This window comes from Anolis sagrei, chromosome 2, assembly GCF_037176765.1.
Source record: "Anolis sagrei isolate rAnoSag1 chromosome 2, rAnoSag1.mat, whole genome shotgun sequence".
In the NCBI taxonomy this organism is placed as follows: domain Eukaryota; kingdom Metazoa; phylum Chordata; class Lepidosauria; order Squamata; family Dactyloidae; genus Anolis; species Anolis sagrei.
Window position 1 is genome coordinate 97,529,272 of NC_090022.1, and position 27,241 is coordinate 97,556,512.

The window sequence follows — 27,241 nt, forward strand, 5'->3', positions numbered from 1 at the left end:
AAGCCCACAAGTATCACCGAGGTATAATATGCTGGCTCTTTTACCAGTACTATGCTTGCCAATTTAGGCTCTTATTTTAGATTTCTCATGTTTTGTATTCTGCAGTGAAAATGTTGCAAAGAAACTTTTTAAACACTGTGACTTAATCCTATATAAACACAGCCATCCCACAAAAAGTCAATTACATCTCATGTTTTGCTCTGCCTTGGTACAGTACAGATCTGTATATATCTACTCAGAAGTAAGTCCCTTTGAATTTCAGTGGGGCTCACTCCCAGGGAAACCAGTACTGGACTACAATCTTAACCCCCCACAACTGCATTCCTTGTGTACTTCATGTTTTTCTTTGCCTTTGTGTGCAGACTCTCCATGGTTTTGTTTTCTCACCCTTCTACACACCTCCTCCTTGGTTCCTAAAACAGATTGGCTTCATAAAAAAAAGGCTGAGCCAATTTATTGATCAAAGTTGCACTGGTACAAAGCCAGATTAGCTCAAGCATTTTTTTTCCTCCAGGAGAAAAATGCACCAACGGTTTCCTCTTTCTTAGTTAATAATTCTGTTTCCCTGTTCTCACTTGCCTGAAGTATATGTAGGAGTCACAGGCTGGCAAGCTATGAGTTAACAAGGCAGCATGTGTTAAGTTGAGCTAAGTGAGTAATGCACCTAGTTAAAGTTTTCAATGCGGCTGCAATTTGGAGAGTGAGAAAAGGGGAAAGCAACACCAGGAGCAGTTATTCCGTGAGCTGAACTCGTTTTGAAGGGGTCATGAACACAAGGTCAGTGGTACTGCCAAAAATTAGTAGACTTTCTTCCTTTCTTCCTTTTCTTCACAGTTTCCTCCTTCAAATGGAAGCCATACTCTGCGAAAAGCTTTAGCACTTATAGCTTATGACTCTTCCCAGTAGTGTGTAACTTGTTCAGTGGCCGGCTAATGATTTGAAGTGTTATATAACGCAAGATTTTTCAAGGTTTAGGATATAGAAGGACAGGAGCACCATTTGGCAGAACTGATCTGAGTATGTTTTCCTGATTTTGAATACACAGGCACCTTGGTGTAATATGGGATGGTGCAGGTTTTCCGCAGGCCATGACTTGAATTCAGGATTAAGTATCTGTTTCACTTTAGCTTGCAAACTGTCGGAAAGGTGCTAAACAGGTTGAGTTGCTTTTAGGCAGTGGGAGGGTTTTCCCCCCTTCTTTTGGACGATCAAAGCAAGCTACAATACTGCCAGTCCCTGAAATCAAGAAATGCTGTCTGAACTTCCAGGTACGCCAAAGCAATGTTTGCCATCAAAGTGACTTGCAAATGAGAAAATATAGAAAATTCAGCAATGCTTTTTAAGATAATGCGAAACATTGTGGGTGGTTCTCAGAGAGTATGTGTAAGCGATGCCTGATTTAGAAAAGGAGAATAAAAAGGGTAGAGTGTGTTAAGCCATGTGTGTCAGTGGAACACCTTCTTTCTTTATCTGGTGTGCACATTTTACTGTTTTCACTGGATGTTTATTTTGGGGGGTGCATTGTTTTAAGGTAGAATGATCCTTCATCAGTACACCCATGGAAGATTGTATTGCTCTGGGAGAATCACATCATGGAAAAAATTAATTTCTCTTGTTTTTAATCTTTAGTCAATGAAACATGGGTCTTTCCTGACACTCATTAGGCAACAATTCTGCTCACTGGCATTTATTTGCAAATTATTATTTTTCTGCTAAATTTGGTTGTGTGGGGTTGTCAGGGAATACATGGTGCAAATTGGATCATGAAACATTGCTACAAAATGTAGGTGGCATACATTTCATAACACTGAAGTTGTCAGGTTCTGCAATTTCCCCCTCTCTCTTCTTTTTCTTCACACAGGATGTTGATTTTCAGATTCAAAAATTACATGAATCCACAAGGTTCATGGTGAAATATTCCTGAGCAACTGTCCTTTACTCCAATAAACATTATGTGGATTTTTCCAGCTCTCCATTTAACATTAAAATAATAGTGTAACAACTGCCCTAATATGGGCGATTTAGCTTTATTTGACATGTTGGAGTGCCCGTTGTGCTTGGGGAAGCTGGATATTTCAGCCAAGGTGCTCCCCTGCCAACACACTTTCTGCAAGCCTTGCCTCCAGAGAATCCTGAAATTACACAAGGAGTTGAGATGCCCAGAATGCCGAGCCCCTGTCCTCTGCAGAATCGAAGAGCTTCCTGCCAACTTGTTTTTGATCCGCTTATTGGATGAAATCAGACTTGGATCAAATGTCATGAAGTATGGCTCACTTCAAAGATATGGGACTCTCTCCTCTCCCTCTTCCCTCAGGAGAGTCCGGGGAGAGCCAAGAGCTTTGCAACTCCACCAATATGGGCTGACTTCCAATCCCAGGATCCCTATAGAAGGGGTAAGAATCTTCCCTTTCTCTTATCATTATCTCAGTTAGTAGATTTGTAGGCCATTTTTCATTGTAAGGGTGTTGGATAGATTCAGTTTATGCCAAAGCTGGTTGCCTTCCTTCTAAGCTACCGAGTTATCTTAACTGGATCTCTGCAGCAACTTCGTTTTTAGGTGTAAATTTATTCTGACTGGAACAATTTCAAGCTAAGAGCCTGGTTCCCATGTTTTCAAGGGATTGCTCTCTCCAGCTGAGCCTGAAATTGTACAGAGGCTTTTCAAAGTGACGTTAGAGTCCCTTCTATTTCCAGTCTTAGATTAAACCAGGGAATGGAAAAAATGTTTAGATGTGGGAGAGAAAAACAACTTTCACACCTGTCGAGGATACAGAAAGGTTTGATTTTTCACAGAACCTTTTTGAAAATAATGATTTATTCTGTCCTGTTACAACATGAGCATGGGGGAGGGGGAGTCTTTGATCCTTTTAAAGGGATGTGGCAGGATCTGAGTATGGATAAAAAGTAGGTCAGCTGTGCCCTAGATTCTCTTGTTCCTAGTCATACCAACACTTTTCTCTGGGGTCTTACACAGAAAGCTCCTAGCAAGTTCCACCCCCTCCACACATATTTGACTTTGCACATATTTTGGGGGATCAAGTGTGTTGATTTGGCTCTTGGCATAGGTGGAGGATTCAGTCTATAAGAGCGAAAGCCTCCGGGGTTTTATACCTTTGACTCTGAATGCTTCTTAATATGGTTTTGCAAAAGCATGACTTTGCAGGAAGCTCTTTGAAACTAATTATGCCTTATATAAGTATACTCCTAGGGAAAGCAGATGCATTTTTAGAGTTCTGATTCAGGTTTCCTTCATCGGTGGCTATTTGTTGTGAGACATCCCTGTAAAGAAAAAAGGCATTTGAAGGAAATCTCAGTTGTGAAAAAGACACCAGTAAGGATAGGTTTAGGCAAGCTTGTTCCTACTTAATTCTGTGTGGTATCATCTTTGATTGTAATTTGTTGGAGCAGCACCCTAGATAAACAGCCACAGCAAGTTGTAATTGGGGAAAACAACCCAGTGTCTTCCACACACACCCCATACTTGTCAAACTTGAAATTATCTGTAACCTAGATCAATCGCATACTAAGTGCCTATCACTAGAGTTTCACCCATCTTCTCATATCTACATTGGAATGATATCTGCAGCATTTGTTGTATAATTCTGTTTAATCATGATGTGTGGAATCTACCACATGGTGCTCCTGCACAAGTGCTAGTGATGTAATGTTCCAGTATTTGAAGGACAGGCTTTTCAAAAAAAAAAAGAAGTAGAGAAAAATGCAATATAACAAGTTTAACCTTCTATGTCATAGTTTCATTTTAACACACAAATATTTAGAACAGCTAAAGAACGTCATCACATAGTTGTTGTTGTTTGGTTACTAATCATTTTCGACTTATAGCACCCCTAAGGTGATCCTATCACAGGGTCTTCTTGGCAAAATTCATTCAAAGGAGGATAATATCATCCTGGTTCTCACCTTCATATTACCTGTAGAAACTTTTTAAAAAAATATTCCATTAACAGCTTTATTTGGGGTCAATTGTCTTAGGAGTAAATATAGCAATACAAAATGCCAGTCAGCAATGCAGGGCAGGAGTTGGTTCATCAGAACTCATGGTTTGCAAGATTTATTATTTATCTCTGATCAAAAATATGTGCCTGAAAATACCAGCAGTACACAAACCAAGATTAAAAAAGATGTTGCTGTTGTTGTTTTTGTGCTGGTGGTGGCGGCAATAGTGGTTTGGGAGTTTTGCTTGTACTAGCACTGGATGTGCAAGTACATTCCTGGGTGTTGGTCAAACCTCCTTAAAATAAACCAGGGCTTATTAAACTTTGCTACTCAGGGCCCCCTTTAGCCCACTAAATCTTACCCAACCATCGAGATATATCTGTATCTATATTTATATAATAAATATAAAAATCAAACATTTATTGATAATAAACTAGCATTTGCAAAGATTGATAAAGGTAAATGTAAAGGGTTCCCCTGACATTAAGTCCAGTCATGTTCAACTCTGGGAGGTGGTGCTTATCTCCATTTCTAAGCTGAAGAGCTGGCATTGTCCATAGACGCCTCTTAGTTCATGTGGCAGCATGACTGCATGGAGCACCGTTACCTTCGGATCTACTCACATTTGCACGTTTTCGAACTGCTAGGTTGGCAGAAGCTGGGCCTAACAGCAGGAACTCACCACACTCCCAGGAGCCAAACCACCAACCTTTTGGTCAGCAAGTTCAGCAGCTCAGCAGTTTAACCTGCTGCGGCATCAGGGGGTCCTTAGGTTTGATAAACAGGCTTATTTTTCTTTATATGAAGCTTAACTGAAGAATCTTCTGCAGAGTCCACTGCACAACAGTTTCTTGCAAATGTTTAAAACATCTATTAGGTGACATTCAGAAAACTTTTACTGTTGCCAAATTCTTGGGATCTCAACAATGAGCGTTATTTATTTCTCGTGTCAGGGCAGCCAGCCAATTATATTACATTTCTAACAGAACAAAGCAAACAAACAGAGAAAATACAAAATGTGTGAGTTTGGTAGTTGGTTAAATGTCCTTTGACCAGTATCTGGCCACTTGGAGTGCTTCTATTGTTGCTGCAAGAAGGTCCTCCATTGTGCGTGTGGCTGAGCTCAGGTTGCATTGCAGCAGGTGGTCAGTGGTTTGCTCCTCTCCATTTTTGGAGAGGAGCAACATTGAGCTAAGGAGACCCCATTTGAGGTTGGGACCCACAATTTAAGAAGCAGTTATATAAGCAGAAAAATAGTCTGCTCATTTGCAACTCTAGCTTTTTACACTCCTCTGTTAATGGCACAGGGTTCCAGCAGTGTTGGACTGCCTATAGGGTCTTCAGGTCACCAAAAAGGGTTGGTGCCACATGCTACCTATGGGCCACTTTCCCCACTCGTGGTATAATCTTCCAAGTACTACAATCCTTATGCACAGACAAAAAGGAGAGATGTGTAACTTCACCAGATGGGCTGATTTACCCTTCTCGCTCCACTTCTCTTTCACCATGGAGCCCTTCCCCAGACGCACACCAACATCCAGTGAGGCTCCATGGTGAAAGAGGAGAAGAAGCAGTGTGTGCAGTCACTGCGGCAACACGAGAAGCTTCCCGTGTTGCTTTAGGAGCAACGGGGGGAAGCCGGGAGGCAATGCTTTCCCCATGAGATGAGGGTTGGGGTAAGTCACATGATGCGGGGAGCAATGGGTTCTCCACGCCCCCGCCCCCATCAGCACCCCTCAGCCTATTGTGATAAGATCAGTAGAGTGAGAAGAGTAAAGTGAAGTATCATGAAATAGTAAGCACAACTTCTGTTGCTGTTTCTGGCAGGATTTGTAAGTGTCTGATATACTCTCAGGCAGTTTTAATGCAACGTTGATCATCATATTAGAGTACAGATTCAAACCAACCAAAAACATTTGTTTTACATTATATTTGGTCATAAACCATATCTTGCCAGAGTTTTGAGAGCTGAAAGAAACTTCTAAAAGCCAATTCACTAGTATCCCACAATTTTGGGGAGGGGGCTGTTCTTGTGAAATACTGAATCTGAATAAAATTCTCAAGTCTAATTTTGTAAAAGAATATAAACTCCCTTTACTTTTATGTTTATTTAAACTTATTTATGAGTAGCACCTGCAACTAATCTACAATTTTTTTGCACCGTACCAATGAGTGCAAAAGAAATTCAGGGACATTTTGTCAAGGTAGAATGGTTACACAGCTTGGGCATTTTAAAAGAGATATTGATTATGTGGGATTAATATGTGTTTTTGTTATGGAAAAGGCAGTGGAATATTGCTTGAAAATTACCTAGCCCAGTGTTTTCCCCACATTTTTATATATTTGATTTTTTTTTAAAAAAGACATTGACATGACAATTCTTTTAGTAATGACCAAAAATGCAGTAATATTTAGCAAACCTGGAAAACTGTCAGGTTGGGATTTATTATTAAACAAGAATAACTTATTTTTAAAATGTAGAAATGTAAGAATGATTTTCGAAATAAGACAAAATTCTATTTAGAGCTTATGAAACTGTATTTATGGATGAGGCATAATGGTATCAGTGTAAAAAGAGTTTAGATTACCACCACCACCCCATAATTTTCATAGTTACATCCTCCAACTGTACAAATGAAGAGGAGGAGGAGGAAAAAGAGGAGGAGATAATGACAGTATTCGAGGACTGCAGACTGGCTTTTAACTGTCTTCATTGTTTCTCTCCTGACACAGTGGAAAATGTGTGGCTTTCCAGATGTAATTGAATTGCAATCTCTATCAGCTTTAGTGAGGATAGTCAATAGTAAATGATGGGAGTCTAGCAGCATCTGGATGACCAGATGTTTTCCATCCTTGCTTTAATCCAGGCCTGCCCAACCCATGGCTCTCCAGGGGTTTTGGACTTCATCCCCCAGAATCCCTGACTATTGGACAAGCTGGCTAGGGAGCTGGAATTCCAAACATCTGGAGGCTCACAAGTTATCCAAACGTGCTTTAATCCCTCATTCAAATGCTGACTATCAGCAAGGGTTTGGGTAGCCCTCCTGCAGTCATTCTATGGATTACATGTTGGACAATTAAGCAGAGGTACTGAGCTGACAGCTGGAGGTCTCTTGGCTGGGTGGAAGGATGTATCGAAGTCAGAATTGAAGTTCTGAGAATAAACTCTACCTGGGTTGTGAGGTCCCAAAAAGCTACTGCCTTTGAACTGAAAGCAACTGGAGGACCAGGTCACTATATGTTGGTGGAAGGAAACTGAAAAGTCTGAGTACAGCTTATTTTGTGTTCCCAAAATGAAATGAAAAGCATTCGCGAAGCATCTCTCATTTTGAGAAGGGACACCCTAATAGGCAAAATAGGGTGACTTTCTGGGACAATTGCTGCACCCATTTTCTTTTCCCTATAGATTCCCCAAATATTTCTCTTTGGGTGAGAGATATATACACCACAAACCTGCCTTCTCTTTCCTCCCTAATTATGTTTCATTGCCAGTGCTGCAGGAAGATTTCAGTATCAAAGGTTATGTGTGTGCTTGAACCTTCAAGTTGTATGTTGATTTATGAATTTCATTGAATTTTCTTAGCAAGGAGTATTCAGAAGTAGCTTACCATTGCCTTCCTCTGAAATATAGCATAAAGCTATAGTAATGTGATCAATAGGTACCACTCCAGCAGGAAGGTAACAGTGCTGCATTCAATCATGCTAGCCACAAGACCTTGGAGGTGTCTATGGACAATGCTGGCTCTTTGGAGATGAGCACCAACCCCCAGAGTCAGATATGACTGGACTTAATGTCAAGGGAAAACCTTTACCTTTTTATAGTATTTCCTGGCAGTCTCACTTCAAGTACTAGCCAGGCCTGATCCTGCTTAGCTTCCCAGATTAGATGGGAAGATCTTTAGACTTGTGAAAAGTAATATGCCTTTTTATATCAATTGCTCGGGAAGACAAGATGGAAGGTACAATTACAATCAGGACTAGCCAACAGGCTTTTCATAGGCTACTGATTGCTCTTTGTTTTGTTTGATCTACCATGACTGTCCTTGTGTTCTTAGGATTCCAATGCTGGTCTAGCTAGCAGTGGCACAGGGAATGGGGAAGGGATGCCCTTTTGTCCTCGGGCAGCAACATGTCTCAAGCCACCTTAGCCTGTCTTCAGCTAATGGGATCATTGCCTCACCCTGCACTGTTCACTCAGAATCGAGCACGACAGTGCCACAGGGTTATTACTAACCCACAAATGGTAGTTATCTAATCCATTCTTTGCCCTCTCCCATAAAAACCTGTACAGACAACTTCCAAATGCTAAGATTATCTGATGAAAGTTCATCAAAGGTGTTCCACATGAAGGACATTTTAAAATCCTTTTTAGTCTGTTGGACTTTCTCAGTTTGTTTTAGACCACATCAAAGGTCATTACAGCCATCACTGCAGTTTTCAAGGAAACAGCTGTTAATCTGCTTCGGCATCTCAAGTCAAGGAGGAGGAATCTAGCAGTAAATTAAAACTACCAAATATATTCTAGTCCACTTCATCAAATGCAAGAGCTATCAGTGTTGTTTTGTATTTCTAAAAACAACTCCAAGACTTTGGCTGCTTAGAATGATTGTAGTATGTGTCTTCACTATATGGTTGGAAAGGTTTGATACTTTAACCATCATAGAGCCATTCCAAGGAATTCTGAGATCTGTAGTTTTTGCAAAGCATAGAGAATTCTCAACTGGAGATCTCCAGTGTAGCCTACTTCCCTGAACTTAGCACCCACAAGATTCTCATAATGCCCTTATGTTTAAATGATTAGATTGTTAAAAACTTAAAATTAAAAAATTACTATCAGAAAGTAATAATTCAAAATATATGTATTAATATTTGTGAATTCAAATAACCTGATCCAACAATTTAAAAAAAAAGGTATTATGACTCATGACAAAAGCATAATCTTTGTTCCAAGGAAACACTTTGCTGAAGTACTCTGCATGGTGCAAACTTAAATGGATCTCTACTACTAAGATGATGTTGTTTGAGGTTGCCACCTTGTTTTCTCTCCTTCCCTGATTCCCAGTCTTTAAAGGAGGCAGCTTCACCCAGCAAATCCTGCTTCCGTTCTGCCACGCCAAGATATATTTTATCAAGCACTTTCTTGGCACCATGTAGGGCCAACATATTCTTGCATCACTAAAACTGCTCCACACCCCAATCTGCAGATCCCAGCAGGCATCTCGCTTACAGGCTAGATCTGCAGGAATAGCTTTGCACAGAGCGATGCCAGGGAAATTGACCCTTTCACAGTTTTGGCAGTAGGGTGAAAAGTGAGGTACAATGGGACTGCATTCAATTTGCACATTCCTGATTTCTCAGAAAGACGCTCTCTGTGTAGAGTTCAGCTAACTGCTGTTTTGTTTTCAATATCAGGAAGTTTCCAAATTCTAGCAAACACCAGATTATTCCTGGTGAGCTAGAAAGCAATTGCTCTAATTCAAATCATATTATTGCAGTACATAAGTGCATTCTGAAATTCATTGTAAAAATAAAGCTGCAAAGGTACAAAGGGCAAGCAAGCAAATGGATGGCAATTTCCTGTTGCAGCAGTGGATAACTCAGAGATGTGTTCTTTCTTTTGCAAAGAACCATTTTTATGGACAAGGAACAGCAGAAAGTTATGGTCTGTTAAACCTAAATATAAAGTGCTGTACAATAAAATTATCTTATTTTAATTTCTGAATCAAAAGTAGCAACTGTGCTTCACCCCTTTCAGAGTTTATTTCTTCTTCTCAGATTTGTCACATAGGTGATTGTAACATTTGAGAGTCCAATGTAAATTAAATGACATTATATCGAACAGGTATTTTATAATGTCAGAGGGACAGGATAATATTATTCCAGATTATATGCAAATAAATGGGGCAGTGTTCTGGAAAAGGATGCTGAAAAATGGTTGCATACAAAGGCATTTTTCAGGGATACTAATAATTTTACTAAGAGAGAAGAGCAAAATGAGATGTATTTTGCACTTACAGATATAAAAGAGGAGTGACTTTCAAGATTAGTTATGGATCCATAACCTGTAACTGATTTGTATTCAGTAAGATTATGTAGGCTTACTCTAAGACTATTCAAATACTATCCCAGCCCACCTTAACAGCCAGGAGCTGGATCAGGTAAAAATTGTGGTGAAAAGAAGAGGATATTTTTACACACCCACACACACACACACACAGGCCCGTAGCCAGGATTTCGTTTCGGGGGGGGGGGGCTGAATTTTTTTCAGGGGGGGATTCTGGGGGGGGGGCTGAGTTTCGGGGGGGGGGGCTGAGTCTGAGTGAAAGAGGGTCTAGCCTAGCAAACCTTTTGTATCATTACCCCAATACCCTCGTGCATATGGGATATATTGAGTATGGTTATCAGATCATGATATGAATAAACATAACAGTTTAAATAATGCACCAGTAAGGCCTTTTTGTGAACCACCATGAGAATTTCAGAGGGGGGCTGAAGCCCCCCAAGCCCCCCCCCCCCCCCCCCCGGCTACATGCCTGCACACACATACTGATGAAAGAGGCTGCAACAATAGGAAGCAGAACCTCTGTGGTGAGTGGGAGTATGAGTAGAAAAGTCTTCTTTGCACTTTGATTTCCATCTGAACAGACCTGCCAGCTACCTGCCACCAGGGGGGAGTGTAGTCCATTGCTTGGCACACCATGCTACTTTGAAAGCCATATTTGAAAGCAATAACAGAGGTTTTATTCACTTGGCCAAATGGATGTCAGAACAGCACAATCATTAGAATAACTCACATAACATATAAAACAGTGCAAAACGTTTAATCCCCTTTGGTAGTCACTCAGACCTTATCCCTCCTCTGATTGGCTCAGGAATGGTGCCTCCTAGGATCTACCTTGTCATTGCTGAGACTTCTTCCTGATGTCCCAGATTGAGGCAGAGAGGAAAAGAGAACACCTGGGATTGCTGGGTTCAAAATTAAAGGTATGTTGTTGTGCCCACCTCTGAGGGGTGCAGGCTCCATTGTCCAGATTGGAACGAATGTGTATTTAGCACTAGTGGACTTTGGAAGCTTAGAATAATCTTTAATAAAGCTTGGGAAACCAGAAAGTGAATCAAGTGGAGAAACAAAATCCTTGATGAGTCCTGGGGGTTGCTAGCAATAAGTTTCTCAGCAAAAAGTCCACTGGAAGAATCTGTGTTGTTTCCCAAGACAGCCACATAGTCCAAAGTCACATAAGCACTACATAACATAAATTATGATATTTGATACCCCTGGGTTTAATGGATCTTGCACTGTTCCACTGTACAGTAGGGGTTCACTTGTAGAAACAGAATTGCAGCTGGCAGTTTGATTATGCAAAGTTTTGCAAGAGTGAAGAAGTTAGGAAAAAAGAAAGGAACACACACACACACAAATATTTATTTATTTATTTATTGCGGTTTCTTATACCCCGCTCTTCTCACCCGGGGGGACTCAGGGCGGCTTACACAAACAAGGCACAATTCGATGCCTGTATTACAAAAACATAACATCAAAAACATAACATCAATAACAACAATAATTATAACACTGATAACAATTAACGTAAACAATCAATATTATCGGCAGGAATAGCCATAAACCCGTAAAAACAATTAAAACAATAAAAGCAATACAAACCTCATTGCTGGTCAGCGTTTAACCGACTCATAGTTAGGTTCTACTTTCCACACATTGTTGGTCCTATCATTCTGGTTCCATGTCTAATTGTCAGGGTGCCCAAAGGCCTGGTCCCAGAGCCACGTCTTTACCTTCCTCCTGAAGGCAAGGAGGGAAGTTGAAGCCCTGATTTCCCCCGGGAATGAGTTCCACAGATGAGGGGCCACCACTGAGAAGGCCCTGCTCCTCGTCCCCACCAGCCTCACTTGTGATAGCGGTGGGGTCGTGAGCAGGGCCTCCCCAGATGATCTCAGATTCCGAGATGGGACGTAGAGGGAGATACATTCGGACAGATACGCTGGACCGGAACCGTAAAGGGTTTTGTAGGTCAAAACCAGCACCTTGAATTGTGCTCGGAACTGAATCGGAAGCCAGTGTAGCTGACATAACAGGGGGGTGGTGTGTTCCCTGTATGTCGCTCCAGTAAGCAGTCTAGCTGCCGCTCGTTGGACTACTTGGAGTTTCCGAACAGTCTTCAAGGGCAACCCCACGTAGAGTGCGTTGCAGTAGTCTATACGGGATGTGACAAGAGCGTGGACCACTGTGGCCAGATCAGACTTCCCGAGGTACGGGCGCAACTGGTGCACAAGTTTTAATTGCGCAAAAGCTCTCCCGGCCACCGCTGAGACCTGGGGTTCCAGGCTCAGCGATGAGTCCAGGATCACTCCCAAGCTGCGAACCTGCGACTTCAGGGGGAGTGTAACCCCATCCAGTACAGGCTGTAACCCTATACCCTGTTCGGCCTTACGACTGACCAGTAGGACCTCTGTCTTGTCTGGATTCAATTTCAATTTGTTAGCTCTCATCCAGTCCGACACAGCAGCTAAACACCGATTCAAGGTCTGGACAGCCTCCTTGGTGACAGGTGGAAAGGAGTGACAGATCTGAACATCATCCGCGTAGAGATAACATTTCAGTCCGAAACTCCGAATGATCTCCCCCAGCGGCTTCATGTAGATGTTAAACAACATTGGGGACAGAATTGATCCCTGAGGGACTCCACATGACAATGGCTGTGGAGCCGAACAGGTGTCACCCAGCAACACCTTCTGGGACCATCCCTCAAGAAAGGACCGGAGCCACTGCAAAGCAGTACCCCCAAGTCCCATCTCTGTGAGGCGTCCCAGAAGAATACCGTGATCGACGGTATCGAAGGCCGCTGAGAGGTCCAGCAGAACTAACAGGGACACACTCCCCCTGTCTAGCTCCCTGCGCAGATCATCTACCAAGGCGACCAAGGCTGTTTCCATTCCATGTCCCGGTCTAAAGCCAGACTGTGCCGGATCTAGATAATCAGTGTCTACCAGAAATCCCTGGAGTTGTGTTGCCACCACACGTTCCATGACTTTGCCCAAATAGGGGAGATTGGAAACTGGCCGATAGTTCTCTAATTGAGTGGGGTCCAGTGATGGTTTTTTCAACAGCGGTTTTATAACAGCCTGTTTTAGGCTCGCTGGAATTATGCCCTCCCGAAGGGAGGCATTAACCACCACTTTCACCCACTCTGCCAAACCCCCTCTGGCTTCCTTAATCAGCCAGGATGGACAGGGGTCTAGGATGCATGTGGTGGGTCGCACCTCCCCAAGGATCCTGTCCACATCCTCAAGCTGAACCAATTGAAATGAATCCAATAAAACCGGACAAGCAGATGCTCTCGTCACATCCTCAGAGACTGCATTTAAAGTGGCGTCGAATCCCGACCGAATCAGCGCAATTTTATCTGTGAAGAATCGAGCAAATGCTTCACAGCGAGCTCCCGAGCTGTCAGGGATCTCGCTTTCCGGCGGATTTAATAGACTCCTGACAACTCGAAAGAGCTCAGCTGGACGAATCTTCGCCGATGCAATACTGGCCGCATAGGATGTTTTTTGTGCTGCCACTATTGCCACACCATAGGACCTTGTGAAGGCATTCAGATGTGTTTGGGCTGATTTAGTGGGATTCTGGCGCCACACGCGCTCTAACCACCTCTTATTTCGCTTCATTGCTGCCAGCTCCTCAGTGAACCAAGGGGCATGGTTAGCCCGGCTACTCGAGAGGGGACGTTCCGGAGCGATTACATCGATTGCCCTGGTCATCCCAGAATTCCAGTGAGAGACCAAGGCGTCGATAGAATCACCAGTCAGGAAGGTGGGAAAATCCCCTAGAGCCGTCAGGAATCCATTAGGATCCATAAGTCTCCTGGGGCGGACCATTTTAATGGGTCCACCACCCCTGCGGAGGTTGGGTGGTACAGTAAGTCTAAACCTGATCAGGTAGTGGTCGGTCCATGGCAACGGAGCGATGGTTAGCTCCTCCACCCCAGCACTATCACCCCATCCCTGAGTAAAAACCAAATCCAATGTGTGACCGGCCGTATGGGTGGGACCAGATATTAATTGGGACAGGCCCATGGTTGCTATGGCGGCCATAAAGTCCTGAGCTGCACCTGAAAGGGTGGTCTCGGCATGGACGTTGAAATCCCCCAGGACTAAAAGTCGCTGGGAGTCCAACGCCATATCCGAGACCACATTTGCTAGCTCAGGTAGGGAGACTGTCGTGCAGCGGGGTGGTCGGTACACTAACAGAATCCCTATCCTGTCCCGGTCACCTAACCTAAAGCTGGCACATTCAAATGATGATGATTGTGGGATGGGGCGCCTGATCAAGGGGATAAAATCCTTATAGACCACTGCAACTCCTCCTCCCCGCCCTCCGGGTCTTGGCTGGTGCTGCACAGAATAGCCAGGTGGGCATAGTTGGGTGAGATTCACCCCTCCCCCCTCATCTAGCCAGGTCTCTGTTATACATGCTAGATCCGCTTGTTCTTCCTGAATTAGATCTCGAATAGTGGAGGTCTTTCCATTGACCGACCTGGCATTGAACAGCACCATCCTTAACCCAGAGGGACCACCTTCCAGGCATCTCAGCTGTATCTTGTCGGGAGAGTTTTTTGGGGTAGCCAATGCATTCTTATTATTTTCAGGCCAAATTGTTTTTTGAGTTGTACGTATAGGTGTTTCTTGGGGCAACAGGGTTAAAGGAATTTTATCTTTTTTATGTTATTTATCTTGAGGCTGTGGAGGTGGAGGTGAAGGAAAGATCAATCCTGAAGTGTTGGGAGTCACAGCCTAATCTTGGCTCCAGGGGTTTCCTCAGATTCAGACTAAGATATTAGAGATTCCTGGATGTTCAACCCTCCAACAGTTTCCCAAGCTCATATATTAAGTTTCTTTAGGTCTGGGTATATGTTTGTGGTCGCACTCCAGGTTTTGTGAATATATGTGAGCCTTCTTCCTTCTCTGTTTATTAATAAAGCATAAACCTGAATCAAGACATAGGAGAGGCTCTAAAATATTTTTTCCATGGAAACCTCTATAAGGGCTGTGGGGCCATTGTCTCCTTTGGATTGGCATTGTCTTTGACCTGAGGAGTTTCCTGACAAACCAATTTTAGGCTTTGTTAATGATAAGATTAATCCTCCCAGGAATGTTTGGGGCCAAGCTTGGCTTAGACCCAGCCAAGCTCTAAAAATATGTAACGTTATTATTAGGAAAATTGGGTCATTTTTTGATAACACTGAGAAGGAAGAGAGAAAGTTTCAGGAAACTTTACAGTGGCCTTACAAGTTCAGGAGGATTTGGTTCCAGATATGAAAAATTGCAAATGGTCATAACTCATGTTGTTAAATGGTGTCAACATAAACATGCTTCAGTGTGTCTGTGTTCACATCATTGCCGTGTAATAATAAGAGATGTGATGGTCTGTGGTCAGTTGAAATTGTAGATCAGGAGGGCCCACTGGACTTAGTTACACATACATATTTACATAAATATTTTACATAAATTTACATAAATATTTTACAATCTAAACAGAGTGCAACTGCACTTTCAGAGTTAATGCATTTTGACAGCAATTTAACTGCCATGGCACAATGCTGTACAATCCTGGTAATTGATAATTTGGTGAGGCACCAGAACTCTTTGGCAGAAAAGCCTAAAAACCCTCTACAACTCCCAAAAGCCCATAGTATTGAGCCATGGCAATCAAACAGCATTCATTCTACAATGTACAAGTACCCATAATCAGCATTTGAATTTAATCAAAAGTATTCCCAGTTAATTACTGTTGCTTCTATTCCCGCCCTCTTCCTTCTCCTCTTCCTTTTTTAGAATGGACCCAAGATTGACCAAAATATATGACAGAGAAAAAATTGCTCTTGGAATTCACCTTGCATACAAAACAATGTCGTAACTTGAAACCTCATTTTGATTGTTTTACCTGCACCATATGATCACGCACAGTCACTTATAGAGACACAGATTATTTATTAATTCATCATATTTTGCATGGGGATAGAAGGAGTTTTGTTGCACATAAAAATCAGGGCAAGTACCAAATGTTATCAATCTATTTGTCTATCGCTTAGACAGAGAAACAAAATCATTTAAAATAAGAAATTATTTTCCTGCAAATTGTAATGAACTTAGTTTCTTTAACCAAGATGAATAAGGTTTTTTGAAAGAGCAGAACACAGGAGAATTAAATAATTCAAAAAATTAAGCTTCCTGATCATTACATTCATTCTCCCTCCATGCAAAACACAGTAACATTTTAAGGAAGAACAGTGGTTTTGATCAAAAAGAAAGAAGGAGTATAGAAGGCAATACTAACACACTGTTTATTATAGGCATACGTAAATGTGATTAGATGTGAATCCCAGTTCTACACACAAATTGTTTCTGTGGATGTTGCAGTGTTCACTGTTAGTGAGATTTTTTTTTCTGGCCAGAATTCTACATCAGGAATTACAAAGAGTTATTTTGGGTTGTTAAAGAAGTGTTACATATATCAGGAAGTAGTGGATTAAACTGGGACAGTGCAAAAGTTTAAGCCTATTGGAATTCTAAAAGGATGTCAAAAAGTATTTGAGATACTGGAAATGCATCCTGTGCTGTACCTCTCACGTATGAATAAGGAAACAGCATCCCCTCATATGCTATCAGTGAGGCAGGTAACTCAAGATTAAAATACACTCGGTTCCAAAATTGCCAAATCCTTGTTTGTATGATTTTTTCTCTTCGAAGAACAGCTACTTGTTCTTTAAAAAAAAAAAAAGAATAAGGCACCAATGGGATTTGTCAATCTTGTTCTTCCAAAATTAGATTTCAGAACTGGTTGCCACAGATTCACTTGTGTTGGCATGTAACGCAGAGCACCAAGAGCTTTTGCGTATGAGAGAGAACATGCCATTCTTGACATGAGAGAGATTATACAGCCTCCCATCCTCTCACTCCTGGAAGCTGTGCATAGTACACAGTACATAGCTGATGCATACTGGGCCTTACTAATGCCCCCTTAATAAACCATTTTCTGTGACTTGACAAAAGCCAGAATATATTAAGCACCCAGAATGTATATGCAAGTAGGAAGTTATTTATATTTGTTACTTTTTATCCTTTTGGTTTATGATAACGTTTCAATCCCAACCAGTGTTGCATTAGTGTTGTTGCATTGGGGAGTCTCAGTGTTTTATTGAAGTCCTCCCCCATCCCCCAAAATTTATCAGTATTAGAAATGTGCATTTATTAAGTAAATCTGTCTCCTCATTTTGCTTAATGGTCTCCTTCCTATCCACCTTGTATCAATTTCTGCTCTCTGTCCTCCTGTATCCTTTATCTCCTACCTCAGATATTTCACAGATGAAAGCATAAAATGAGTCTTGCTGGGTCAGATCTAAGACCTATCTAGCCCAACATCCTGTTTTTCACAGTGGCAACCAAGATACCAAGAGATGGTCACAAGCAGATAAGAATAGTGATCAATGTTCAAGGAACACAAGCAGATAAGAATAGTGATCAATGTTCAAGGAACACTGTCTCTCTTCTTTTACCCCCAGTCCCTCCACACACAGTACATACAAAGCAGCCTTCCTTAGCCAGGGCTAGTGGGACCAGGTTAGGGAAGGATAATATATTAAGGTGTTGCCTATTTTCAAATGATTTAAAAGCCAAATACATGTGCCTTTGATTAAAGATATATCTTTAACTTTAGTAAATTTGACTGTATGATCAACTCCTGACAAAGATTTTTCACAGATTAATGTTTCACAATTCTCATTCCGATCACATTAAAGGCATCACTACACCTTGGTGTGTTAAATTCCAGTTAATGGATTCCTGCTGGTGAGAGAATACTGTTTTCACTGTCAGCCACATGTCAGAGTGATTCTTCTCCAAGTCTTACTTTAGTCTTTGAAGGGACTACTGAGTTGCTGGAGCTAGATTGTAGATAAGGTTCAGTACCTTGGATGGTTCCTTTAATGTCTGCAACTTTGAAGGGTTCTATACCTCAGATAACTCATTAAACAGCCCCTTACTATGCATGCAGATGCACACACAGGATATAGAACTCACCAGCCATCACTGTTTGGTCTGCCTGAGGACAACAGATTTATCTGAAGACAACCAAAGCAATTAAAGAAACATGCTTGTTCATTTCTTTGGCATGCTGTTAGGCATCCTAGGCACACACAGAGAGAGAGAAATGGAAGAACATTGCCAGAATGGGGACCAAAAACAACTTGCATAAGATTTGCAAGTTGCAAATTTATATGTATAGATGTTTATTTAGAACTATTTACTATAATTTAGAATCATTGAATCACTGAGTTGGAAGAAACCTCATGGACCATCTAGTCCAATCTCCTGCCAAGAAGCAGGAAAATCACCTTCAAAGCACCCCTGACAGATGGCCATCCAAGCTATGTTTAAAAACCTCCAAAGAAGGAGCCTCCACCACACTCCGGGGCAGAGATTGCCACTGTTGAACAGCTCTCAAGGTTAGGAAGTTCTTCCCAATGTTCAGGTGCAATCTCCTTTCCTGTAGTTTGGAGCCATTGTTCCACAACCTGGTCTTCTGGGGCAGCAGAAAACAAGTCTGCTCCCTCCTCCCTATGACTTCCACTCACATATTTACACATGGCCTTACTGAAATCCAGATACGCTATATCCATTGCATTTCCTGCATTTACCCAGCTTGTAACTTATCAAAAAAAGAGATCAGATTAGTCTGGCATTACTTGCTTTTGATAAATCCGTGTTGACTATTAGTGATCACTGCATTTGTTTCTAAGTGTTTGCAGACCACTTCCTTAACTATCTTTTCCAGATTCTTCCTAGTATCAACATGAGGCTGACTGGAAGGTAATTGTTTGGTTCGTCATTTTTTCTCTTCTGGAAGATAGGGACCACATTTGCCCTCCTTCAATCTGCTGGGGCTTGTCCCATTCTCCAAGAACTCTCAAAGATGATTGCCAGTGGTTCTGAAATAACTTCTGCTAGTTCCTTCAATACTCTTGGATGTAGTTGATCTGGCCCTGGGTACTTGAATTTGTGGCCAGGTATTCCTGGACGACTTGTTGCCCTACTTGGGGTTGGATTTCTCCTAATCCTTCGTTCACTCTATGTTGCTGAGGTTGAGGACGGCTTTCTTTTTGTGAGAAGACTGAGCCAAAGAAAGCATTAAGTAGTTCTGCCTTTTCCTTATCCCCTGTTAGCTTTACCCCATCTTCTCCTCATAGAGGCTCTATTGCCTCCTTGTTCTTTCTTTAAATAGAAATATAGTTGATCTCACCACAGTGGAGAAGACAGTCACCAGTTGATGTGTGCACTAGTAATTATTGGTGGGCAACCCTCCAGACTCCTACTGTTCCTTCTTTTGATTCTTTATCTGGAAAGTGGACTTAGACTGTACACACTTTCACAGTGATGATACCTCATAACAGGCATGTAACCGGGGGGGGGGGGCTTGAGGGGCTGGTGCATTATTTAAACTGTTATGTTTATTCATATCATGATCTGATCATCATACTTAATATATCCCATATGCATGGCGGTATTGGGGTAACGATACAAAAGGTTTGCTAGGGTAGACCCTCTTCCACTCAGACCTCCCCCAATCAAACTCAGCCCCCCCCCCCCAATTAAAATCCTGGCTACGGGCCTGCCTCATAAGGAGGGTTGTTCTTTGATAGCTCTTGAAGCAAAAGGGTGTCCTTTATAACTAACCTAAGCAACTCAATGGACAAAGATGGTATTGGGTTGTTGTAGGTTTTTTCGGGCTATATGGCTATGTTCTAGGGGCATTCTCTCCTGACGTTTCACCTGCATCTATGGCAAGCATCCTCAGAGGTAGTGAGGTCTGTTGGAACTAGGAAAATGGGTTTATATATCTGTGGAATGACCAGGGTGGGACAATGAACTCTTGTCTGCTGGAGCTATGTGTGAAGATGGTATTTCCTTCACCAGTCTTGAAGGAAAGTGAGAACAGCTTCTAGATTTTTGTCCTTCCTCTCTTATCTCTTTAGGAGACCTTATGCAACATTAAGTGCTGGGGAAATTCATGGACAAACAGGGCCCTGATCTCACTCCTCAGCAGGCTTTCTTTTAAAGAGACAGAGAACCAACCTATATGCATTTGCATGTGTTGTTCCTAATCAGACTGATCTCCACTGAATGTGTTACGTAGATATCAGAAGCAAGGCCGGTTCATGAGATGCTTCATGCTGATCCTTGCATGTTTCATGACACAAACAAGCATAATAATAGTTATTATTATTATTATTATTATTATTATTATTATTATTATTTTCAATTTTGCTAAAACACATAATCAAATAAAGGCATTCTGTGAAATACATATATTAAAAGGTATTTCTACAAAATACATATTAAAATACACAGAACAAGGATTAAATATAAGCTACAACTTTAAAATTTGTGATTACAACTGGCCTAGAGTGATGAATCTTATTTCCTTTCTGTCAAATGTATTTTTCTTAAGAACATCACTAGTAAATCTATACTCCTGATGGGGCAATGTCTCCATCATTTCCTTTGCCCTCCTTGCCATTATTTGCCAACCTTCATTGCCCCACTACTGCACATCCAATGGATAAATCCAATTGATATTTTGCCACATTATTGTACATATATATTGGTGACATACAACTAACTTGATAAATGCATTTCCCCCATTCTTCAGAATCAAATCAGTTGGTTTTTATTATGTGTCAATGTGCCTCCTAACATTTGTTTGTTTTTTCTATTTTCTCTGTAGCTGATTTAGCATGTTATTGCTGTGTACTGTAATTAAGCAGTAATTTGGTGAAATGTGAAGGTTTGACATGCTGGGGAGTAAAAAGTAATGTACTGAGGCACAATCATGCCATTAAGGAAGGCAATATCTGGTACTAAATTGTAGCACCAGCTTTGAACTGCACGTAAGAAGTCTGAGGGTTTTGTTTTGCTTTTTGAGCGAGGGGAAAAAATATCCTCTTCCTGGATCTCTAGAGAACCCCCAAGAGATTCACGGTGCCTTTCTCTTCCTGCTACTAGCTGCAGGAATAGAGCCAAATGCTTGGCTGGCTCCCCCTCATTGCTCTCCCATCCTTCCCTGGGCACAGCTATGAGGAAAGGCACTCAGCCAGGAAAGAACAAATTGGCTTAGGAAAGAAGACATAGCAGATGATAGTGCTAAATCCTTCTGTCCACCACGACTTAAAAAGTTGCATAAAATGTCAGTTACGCCTGTCTATGCCAATAACAGGTAACTAGCCAATTCGTTGTATGACACCTGCAACGTCTATTTAACTAACAACAGTATGTGCATGGCTAGAGGATGTGCCTTAGCCAAAGCTGAATTATAGGTTTCAGTTTCTTACAAGCAAGAATTCCACATTGCAGGAAGCCCTGAAAAGTTATCCAGCTCAATGCCTTATGCCATCATGTAGTAAAACAAATAATAAACAGATAGCCAATGTGGCAAAGAGCAGCAAAACTAATAATCGAATTCTATGAGTAATAATTCCAAGTAATAATTCAAAGTCAGACCTCCACATCCACTGGGGCTATGAGTGAAGGACCTGCATAAATTCGAGAGAACATTTCTCTGGGAATCTCTAAATCAGTGGTTCTCAACCTTGGGTCCCCAGATGTTTTTGGCCTTCAACTCTCAGAAATCCTAACAGCTGGTAAACTGGCTGGGATTTCTGGGAGTTGTAGGCCAAAAACATCTGGGCACCCCAGGTTGAGAACCACTGCTCTAGATCTTCTCCCATGACCCTGTGGTCAACTTCTTGTAGGTTGACTGTGGATTTCATTCAGTGGATAGAACCTAATGTTCTCTCTAATTTTCCAGTGTGACTCTATAGTCATAGAGTTGCACTTGAGGACCTAGGTATTCTTAGAACATTTTATCAAATTCACAAATAATCAAGTCCACAAAGGCAACCCCACAAATGTGGAGGGCCAACCGTAAAGAGAAAGGTTAAATGTATTGTCGAAGGCTTTCATGGTCGGAATCGCTGGGTTGTTGTAGGTTTTTTCGGGCTATGTGGCCATGGTCTAGAGGCATTCTGTCCTGACGTTTTGCCTGCATCTATGGCAAGCATCCTCAGAGGTAGTTAAAGTTCTGATTTAGGGGCTATTTATAAAATAATGTATTAATCCCTTTTTTTGACAAGACTCGCCAAAGCCTGAAACAACTACTGAAATGGTGCCCCTTCCCCATTTCAACAGAATAGCGGCGGTAGTTGAACCTGACCTCAACAATGATGACAGCATAACATTTTGAATTGGTCAACTAGAGCCCAGAGCTGATTTTCTAGCTCACACAGCCATATTTCCAATTAGAGAGTAAATGACAGGGGCTTGGAAAAAATAGTAGCTACTCTTCCCCATCCCCCCCCCCCCAAATAACCGCTACTCAAAATGGTCACATCATTCTGCTCAGTGACAGAACAATCCTGATAATAGTAGGCATTGACCTATAGTTATTTTTATATACATTTACTCTACCATGGGCATAGATTGGGGAACATCTTATTATACATATGGCTGGTCTTCTTATATGGGAATCAAGAATCAGATTTGTGAAGATAGCAGCTCCTTGGCTATGGCAATGATTAAATCAATTTCTAATATCTTTACAAAATAAAAGCCAAAAAAGTATTTTTCCACTAATATGTGCAACAAAGGTTGGGCTCACGTGACAGCCAGTATAAGCAGCAGAGCTGTGAGTTTTGGCCCAACAACATCTGGAGGGCTTTGTGAAAATATCTCCATGCTACAATCAGCTTTTCAAATGTAGATCTGCTCTCTGTGTAAGAGAGAGAATCACATTACAATGCAGTGTACCACAGTACAACAACTGTGCAATCACAAGGTACAGAAGGAGAACATGGGAGCACCATGTGTGGAAACAGTAAAATCTTAGGAGCAGGTTTCCCTGGTTTTACAATACAATATTATAACCCGCTTTATCTCCCCCCCCCCCCCCCACACGCACACACACACATGGGGACTCAAAGTGGCTTAACATAAAAGCATCAGCACAGGCATTTAAATATACCAATATACAAACATTAAAATAGTATTAATTATATATAGTATTTTTTAAATCCCAGTTAAAAATCATTAAAGCAAATTTAAAGTTAAAAACCACAGCATCTCCTGAACTGATCTTAAAAACCTTTATCTTTAAAAGCCTGTCTAAATAAAAAGGTTTATCCTGCTGCCGGAAGAACAGCATGGAGGGGGCCGCTCTGGCTTCCATGGGAAGAATGGAGTTCCAGAGTCGAGGGGCAACCACTGAGAAGGAAGGCCTGCTCTCTCATTCCCACCAATCAAGCTTGAGATGGAGGCAGGGCCTGAAGGTCTCTGGGCCCGGACAGGTCCATACAAGGGGATGCGGAGAGCCAAATAGCCTGGGCCTGAACTGTCTAGGACTTTAAAGGTAATAACTAGCACTTTGAATTGTGCCTAATAACAGACTGGGATCCAGTGGAGCTGCTGCAACAGGGGGGTTGTCTGCTCCCTGTAGCTAGCCCCCAATTAGCCACCTGAGGTTACAGATCTTTGGACCAGCTGAAGTTTTCATGCACTCTTCATAGGCAGCCGCACGTAGAGCGTGTTACACTAATCCAGACGGGATGTAACTAAGGCATGTATCACCATGGCCAGATTTGGTTCACTGTCTTTACTCTCATTCGTTCTTAAGGTAAAGCTCGGTGTGCATCACTGTGCTGTGGTGGCTAAAAAAAGCTCTGAATATAGAACTAGGTATAAAATTCAACTTTCAGAGAACCTGGGCCTTTCCTCTGGGTTTATACTTCTCTTAAAATGCTATATTTTCCATATTATCTCTCCCCTTGTCAACTACACCCAAGGAAACTATGTGATCCAGTGGGCTGCTTCATATGATCTCCTGAAAAATTGCACTTCACGTACACTGCTGAGGAAGCCTCAGTCAATCAGTTGCAATGTGTGCACTTATCAAGACACATTTCAAAACATCTACATTCAAACAAAAGTCAAGTTACACGCATACTTAAAATAAATTGAACAGAGACATTAGAGCACTTCCAGTAATAGCAAACTAATATTTCAAGTGTGGAACTCCCTTATGCCAGTATCTCTTCAAACAATGTCAATATGCTGTGTTTGAGTGTTTCTGGCACATGGGATCTGCATCAAAATATTGCAATGAGAAGTTCTTCTGCTCAAGATACTTTTTGTATGTGAAGGACAAGGCTTATATCCATGCATTGACAGTTTTTGTACAAGATTCTAATGCTTTTGAAGTATCTGGGAACCTTTTTACACTACAGTATTATAACATTCTGATATTTGTTGGAAAACAAACTCTGTCAAGTCCAACAAATCCCTCACTTGCCTTTTATTTTTATTGTCCAGAAGGTGGAAGACACAACAAAGTTATTTTGAATCTGATCCTAACCAACACAGAGGACCTGGTAAATGGAGTAGAAGTGGTGGGATCCTTAGGGTGACTGTGTTCTCCTGAAGTTGTGATACTGATTTTAGAAGCTTAGAGAAGTCAGACATGCATTCTAGCTTTTAGGAGAGCTGACTTCAGGAAACTTGGGGAAATACTGAGTGTGATCCCAAGGATATGAATGCTTAAAAAGAAGGGGTTAATGATGGATGGGAGTTACTGAGGGCACAAATGCAAAGAGTGCCAACAAGGAAAAAATGTAAGTCTAAATTAGGCATCCTCAAACTGCGGCCCTCCAGCTGTTTGGGTCTCCAACTCGCAGAAGCCCTAATGAGCTTGTTCAATTGTCAGGAATTCTGGGAGTTGAAGGCCCAAACAGCTGGAGGGCTGCAGTTTGAGGACGCCTGGTCTAAAGAAAACCCCTGCCCTCCCCTCACGCACCAATTTTAGTTTTCCCCCTCAAGATCAGATCAGGAGTAATTTCCTCTCATACAACATTGGATGTAAACTTTTCACTTTTAGCACCTGTATAAACTGGACCTAGGTATAGGCTGGTTGACACTAACATATCACTACCCATATATTCATGTTTATGTCTAGAAATATTAGTTAAAAATCAACCCAAAATACCCAAATTGACTTATTGATTAATTATACTTAAGTCTTTTCAGAAAGGAACCATCCCCTTCTCTGAGTAGAGTGGTGAATGGTAAGAGCCTAGTCCACCCTGGAGAACCTAAAAGAAGCACTAACTGCCTCTACTCTCTCTTTCATGGATTCTGCTTCCAGCCTTTTTCAGTGCCCAGGCAGGGAAATGAGGACAGTGCTCAGGGTTAGCTGACCCTGAGGCAGCATTGCTGCTTTCCTCTCTATGTTAGAATCCACAGTTTTGGCCCCCAAACCTACCCTTGACTTTTACATGAGTAAATACAATGCTTTGTATATCTCATTAACTATCCCATCAATGTCTGTAGCTTTTGCATTTAGTGTGAGATAAATCCAAGAAACACTAAAAACATTAATTAAGCCATGGGAAGATACAAATGCAAGGACTGGGCTTTATTCCCTACCTTCTGCCATAAGTGAAACTCTGCATTTCTCTTTTTCTTATGGAAAAAGAGCAAAGTTAAAGAAACTCCAAATGTCTACAGTTCTCAGAATATAATTATAAGAAGAGATTGAAATGATAAATTCACTTTTTGACAGTATTGTTCTGTCTGACAAGACTAAAGTTATCTTAACTGATAAAAAGCAACAAAAAATGAAATTACAATGAAACACTTCTCTACCCTAGAGATGTGGGCGTTTTGCAAGATGAACACACAAACCATGTAAATAATAACTTGCTTTCTCTGTCATCAGGGAATTGCAATATATGGGGGAATTTTCACTGGTGCTCGTGGCATCTCAAAGTGTAACAAATATATTACTGCAGAAGCCATTAGTCCACTTTATAAGATGCACAAAGTCATATCCTGGTGTATAGATGAAGGAGTGTTTATACGCCACTGACAGTAAAGAAGCATCCTTGCAAATTAGTTAACATGTAATTTTAAAAACAAATAGTCTGTGTGCCTATTCAAGTTGCAGGAAACAAACTGGCTATATCTTTGCTTCTTTTTTGTTAGATAGTTTCAGGGGAATACACATTAGTTTTCATGTCAATGCACACATCTGATGGACTTTGGCACAAAAACAAGAAAAAGCTGGAAATCCCATCCAGATCATGTTTTGAGCACTAGAGAGGGCTGGTAACCTCAAGCAACACATTAGTTTTAGATTTTTTTTTTAGGCTATCAGCTCCAGCTCCTCATGTGGGGACATGAGAGAAGCCTCCCACAAGGATGATAAAAACATCAAAATCATCCGGGCGTCTCCTGGGCAACGTCCTTGCAGACGGCCCATTCTCTCACACCAGAAGCTACTTGCAGTTTCTCAAGTCACTCCTGACACGACCAAAAAATATATATCTAATAACCATTATGCCTTAGTAATTGAATAAAATAAATTGATTATAATTAATTTTGGATTTGTAATTCCAAGTTCTGGTGAAACAATGATAATTGATAGAAGAGAATGGAGAACAAAATGAGACACTAGATTCACCTGAGTTCTGTTTGAAGAAGGACTTGACTTTACCATAATGTTTTGCATGCATAAGGCCACAGGTTCAATCCATAATATTCTGGCCAAAAAGTAACTAGATAAGAGGTCATAGGGACAACCTTTGCATGAAAACCTTCTGAGTTGTTTCCAGTTAGAATACTGGACTGAATAGAGTGACAAATGGTCTAACAGCCCAAAAAATTCGCCGCAACCGAGTCTATACTTAAATTGTATTGAAATGCTGTTCATGTAGGCTCCATTAAGTCTCCTTTTGGAGAGAAAAAGCAGGGTTTAAATAAACATAATAACAACAACAACCAGAAAACTTCTTTCTGTGTTTCTAATACAGTACAATCACCATGGATAGAAAATATGTACCCATGATTTCATTTATTCATGTTTAACAAAATATGACCTCTTTGAGTATATTTTATTTTTATTTTAGATCCTTCAGCTGCCCTCTATGCCATCCTTGAGCCAGAAGGCCATTGTACATATTATCCACTCTCTGTAAGATTCAGAACTTGGACTGGGGGGGTCTTCCCAGTTCAAACAAATCACAGGTCAACCCCTCTTGTAAAAGGGGCATGGTTTTTCAGTGAAGGTATGGGACATACCTACCAAACCCCCCTCATGAATTTCAAACCATACATAGTTACTCCAGTTTCTTCACCCTTATGGCCTCATCAGATGGGCTCCTTG

At 41.4% G+C, this 27,241-nt stretch overlaps 1 protein-coding gene across 2 annotated transcripts in view; it reads left to right on the plus strand.

Annotated features, from left to right (window-relative positions):
* The first annotated feature begins 554 nt into the window (after nt 1-554).
* Nucleotides 555-27,241, plus strand: part of SH3RF2 (SH3 domain containing ring finger 2) — a 106,720-nt gene continuing 80,033 nt past the window's right edge. The window contains exons 1-2 of one of the 2 annotated variants that reach the window (XM_060765166.2): nt 555-777; nt 1,862-2,393. In XM_060765166.2, coding sequence (XP_060621149.2) covers nt 2,013-2,393 — 381 coding nt within the window. In that variant the 5' untranslated portion in view covers nt 555-777; nt 1,862-2,012. Of the gene's footprint in view, nt 778-1,161; nt 1,269-1,861; nt 2,394-27,241 lie in introns of those variants that run through there. The other variant, XM_060765167.2, reaches the window with a different exon arrangement.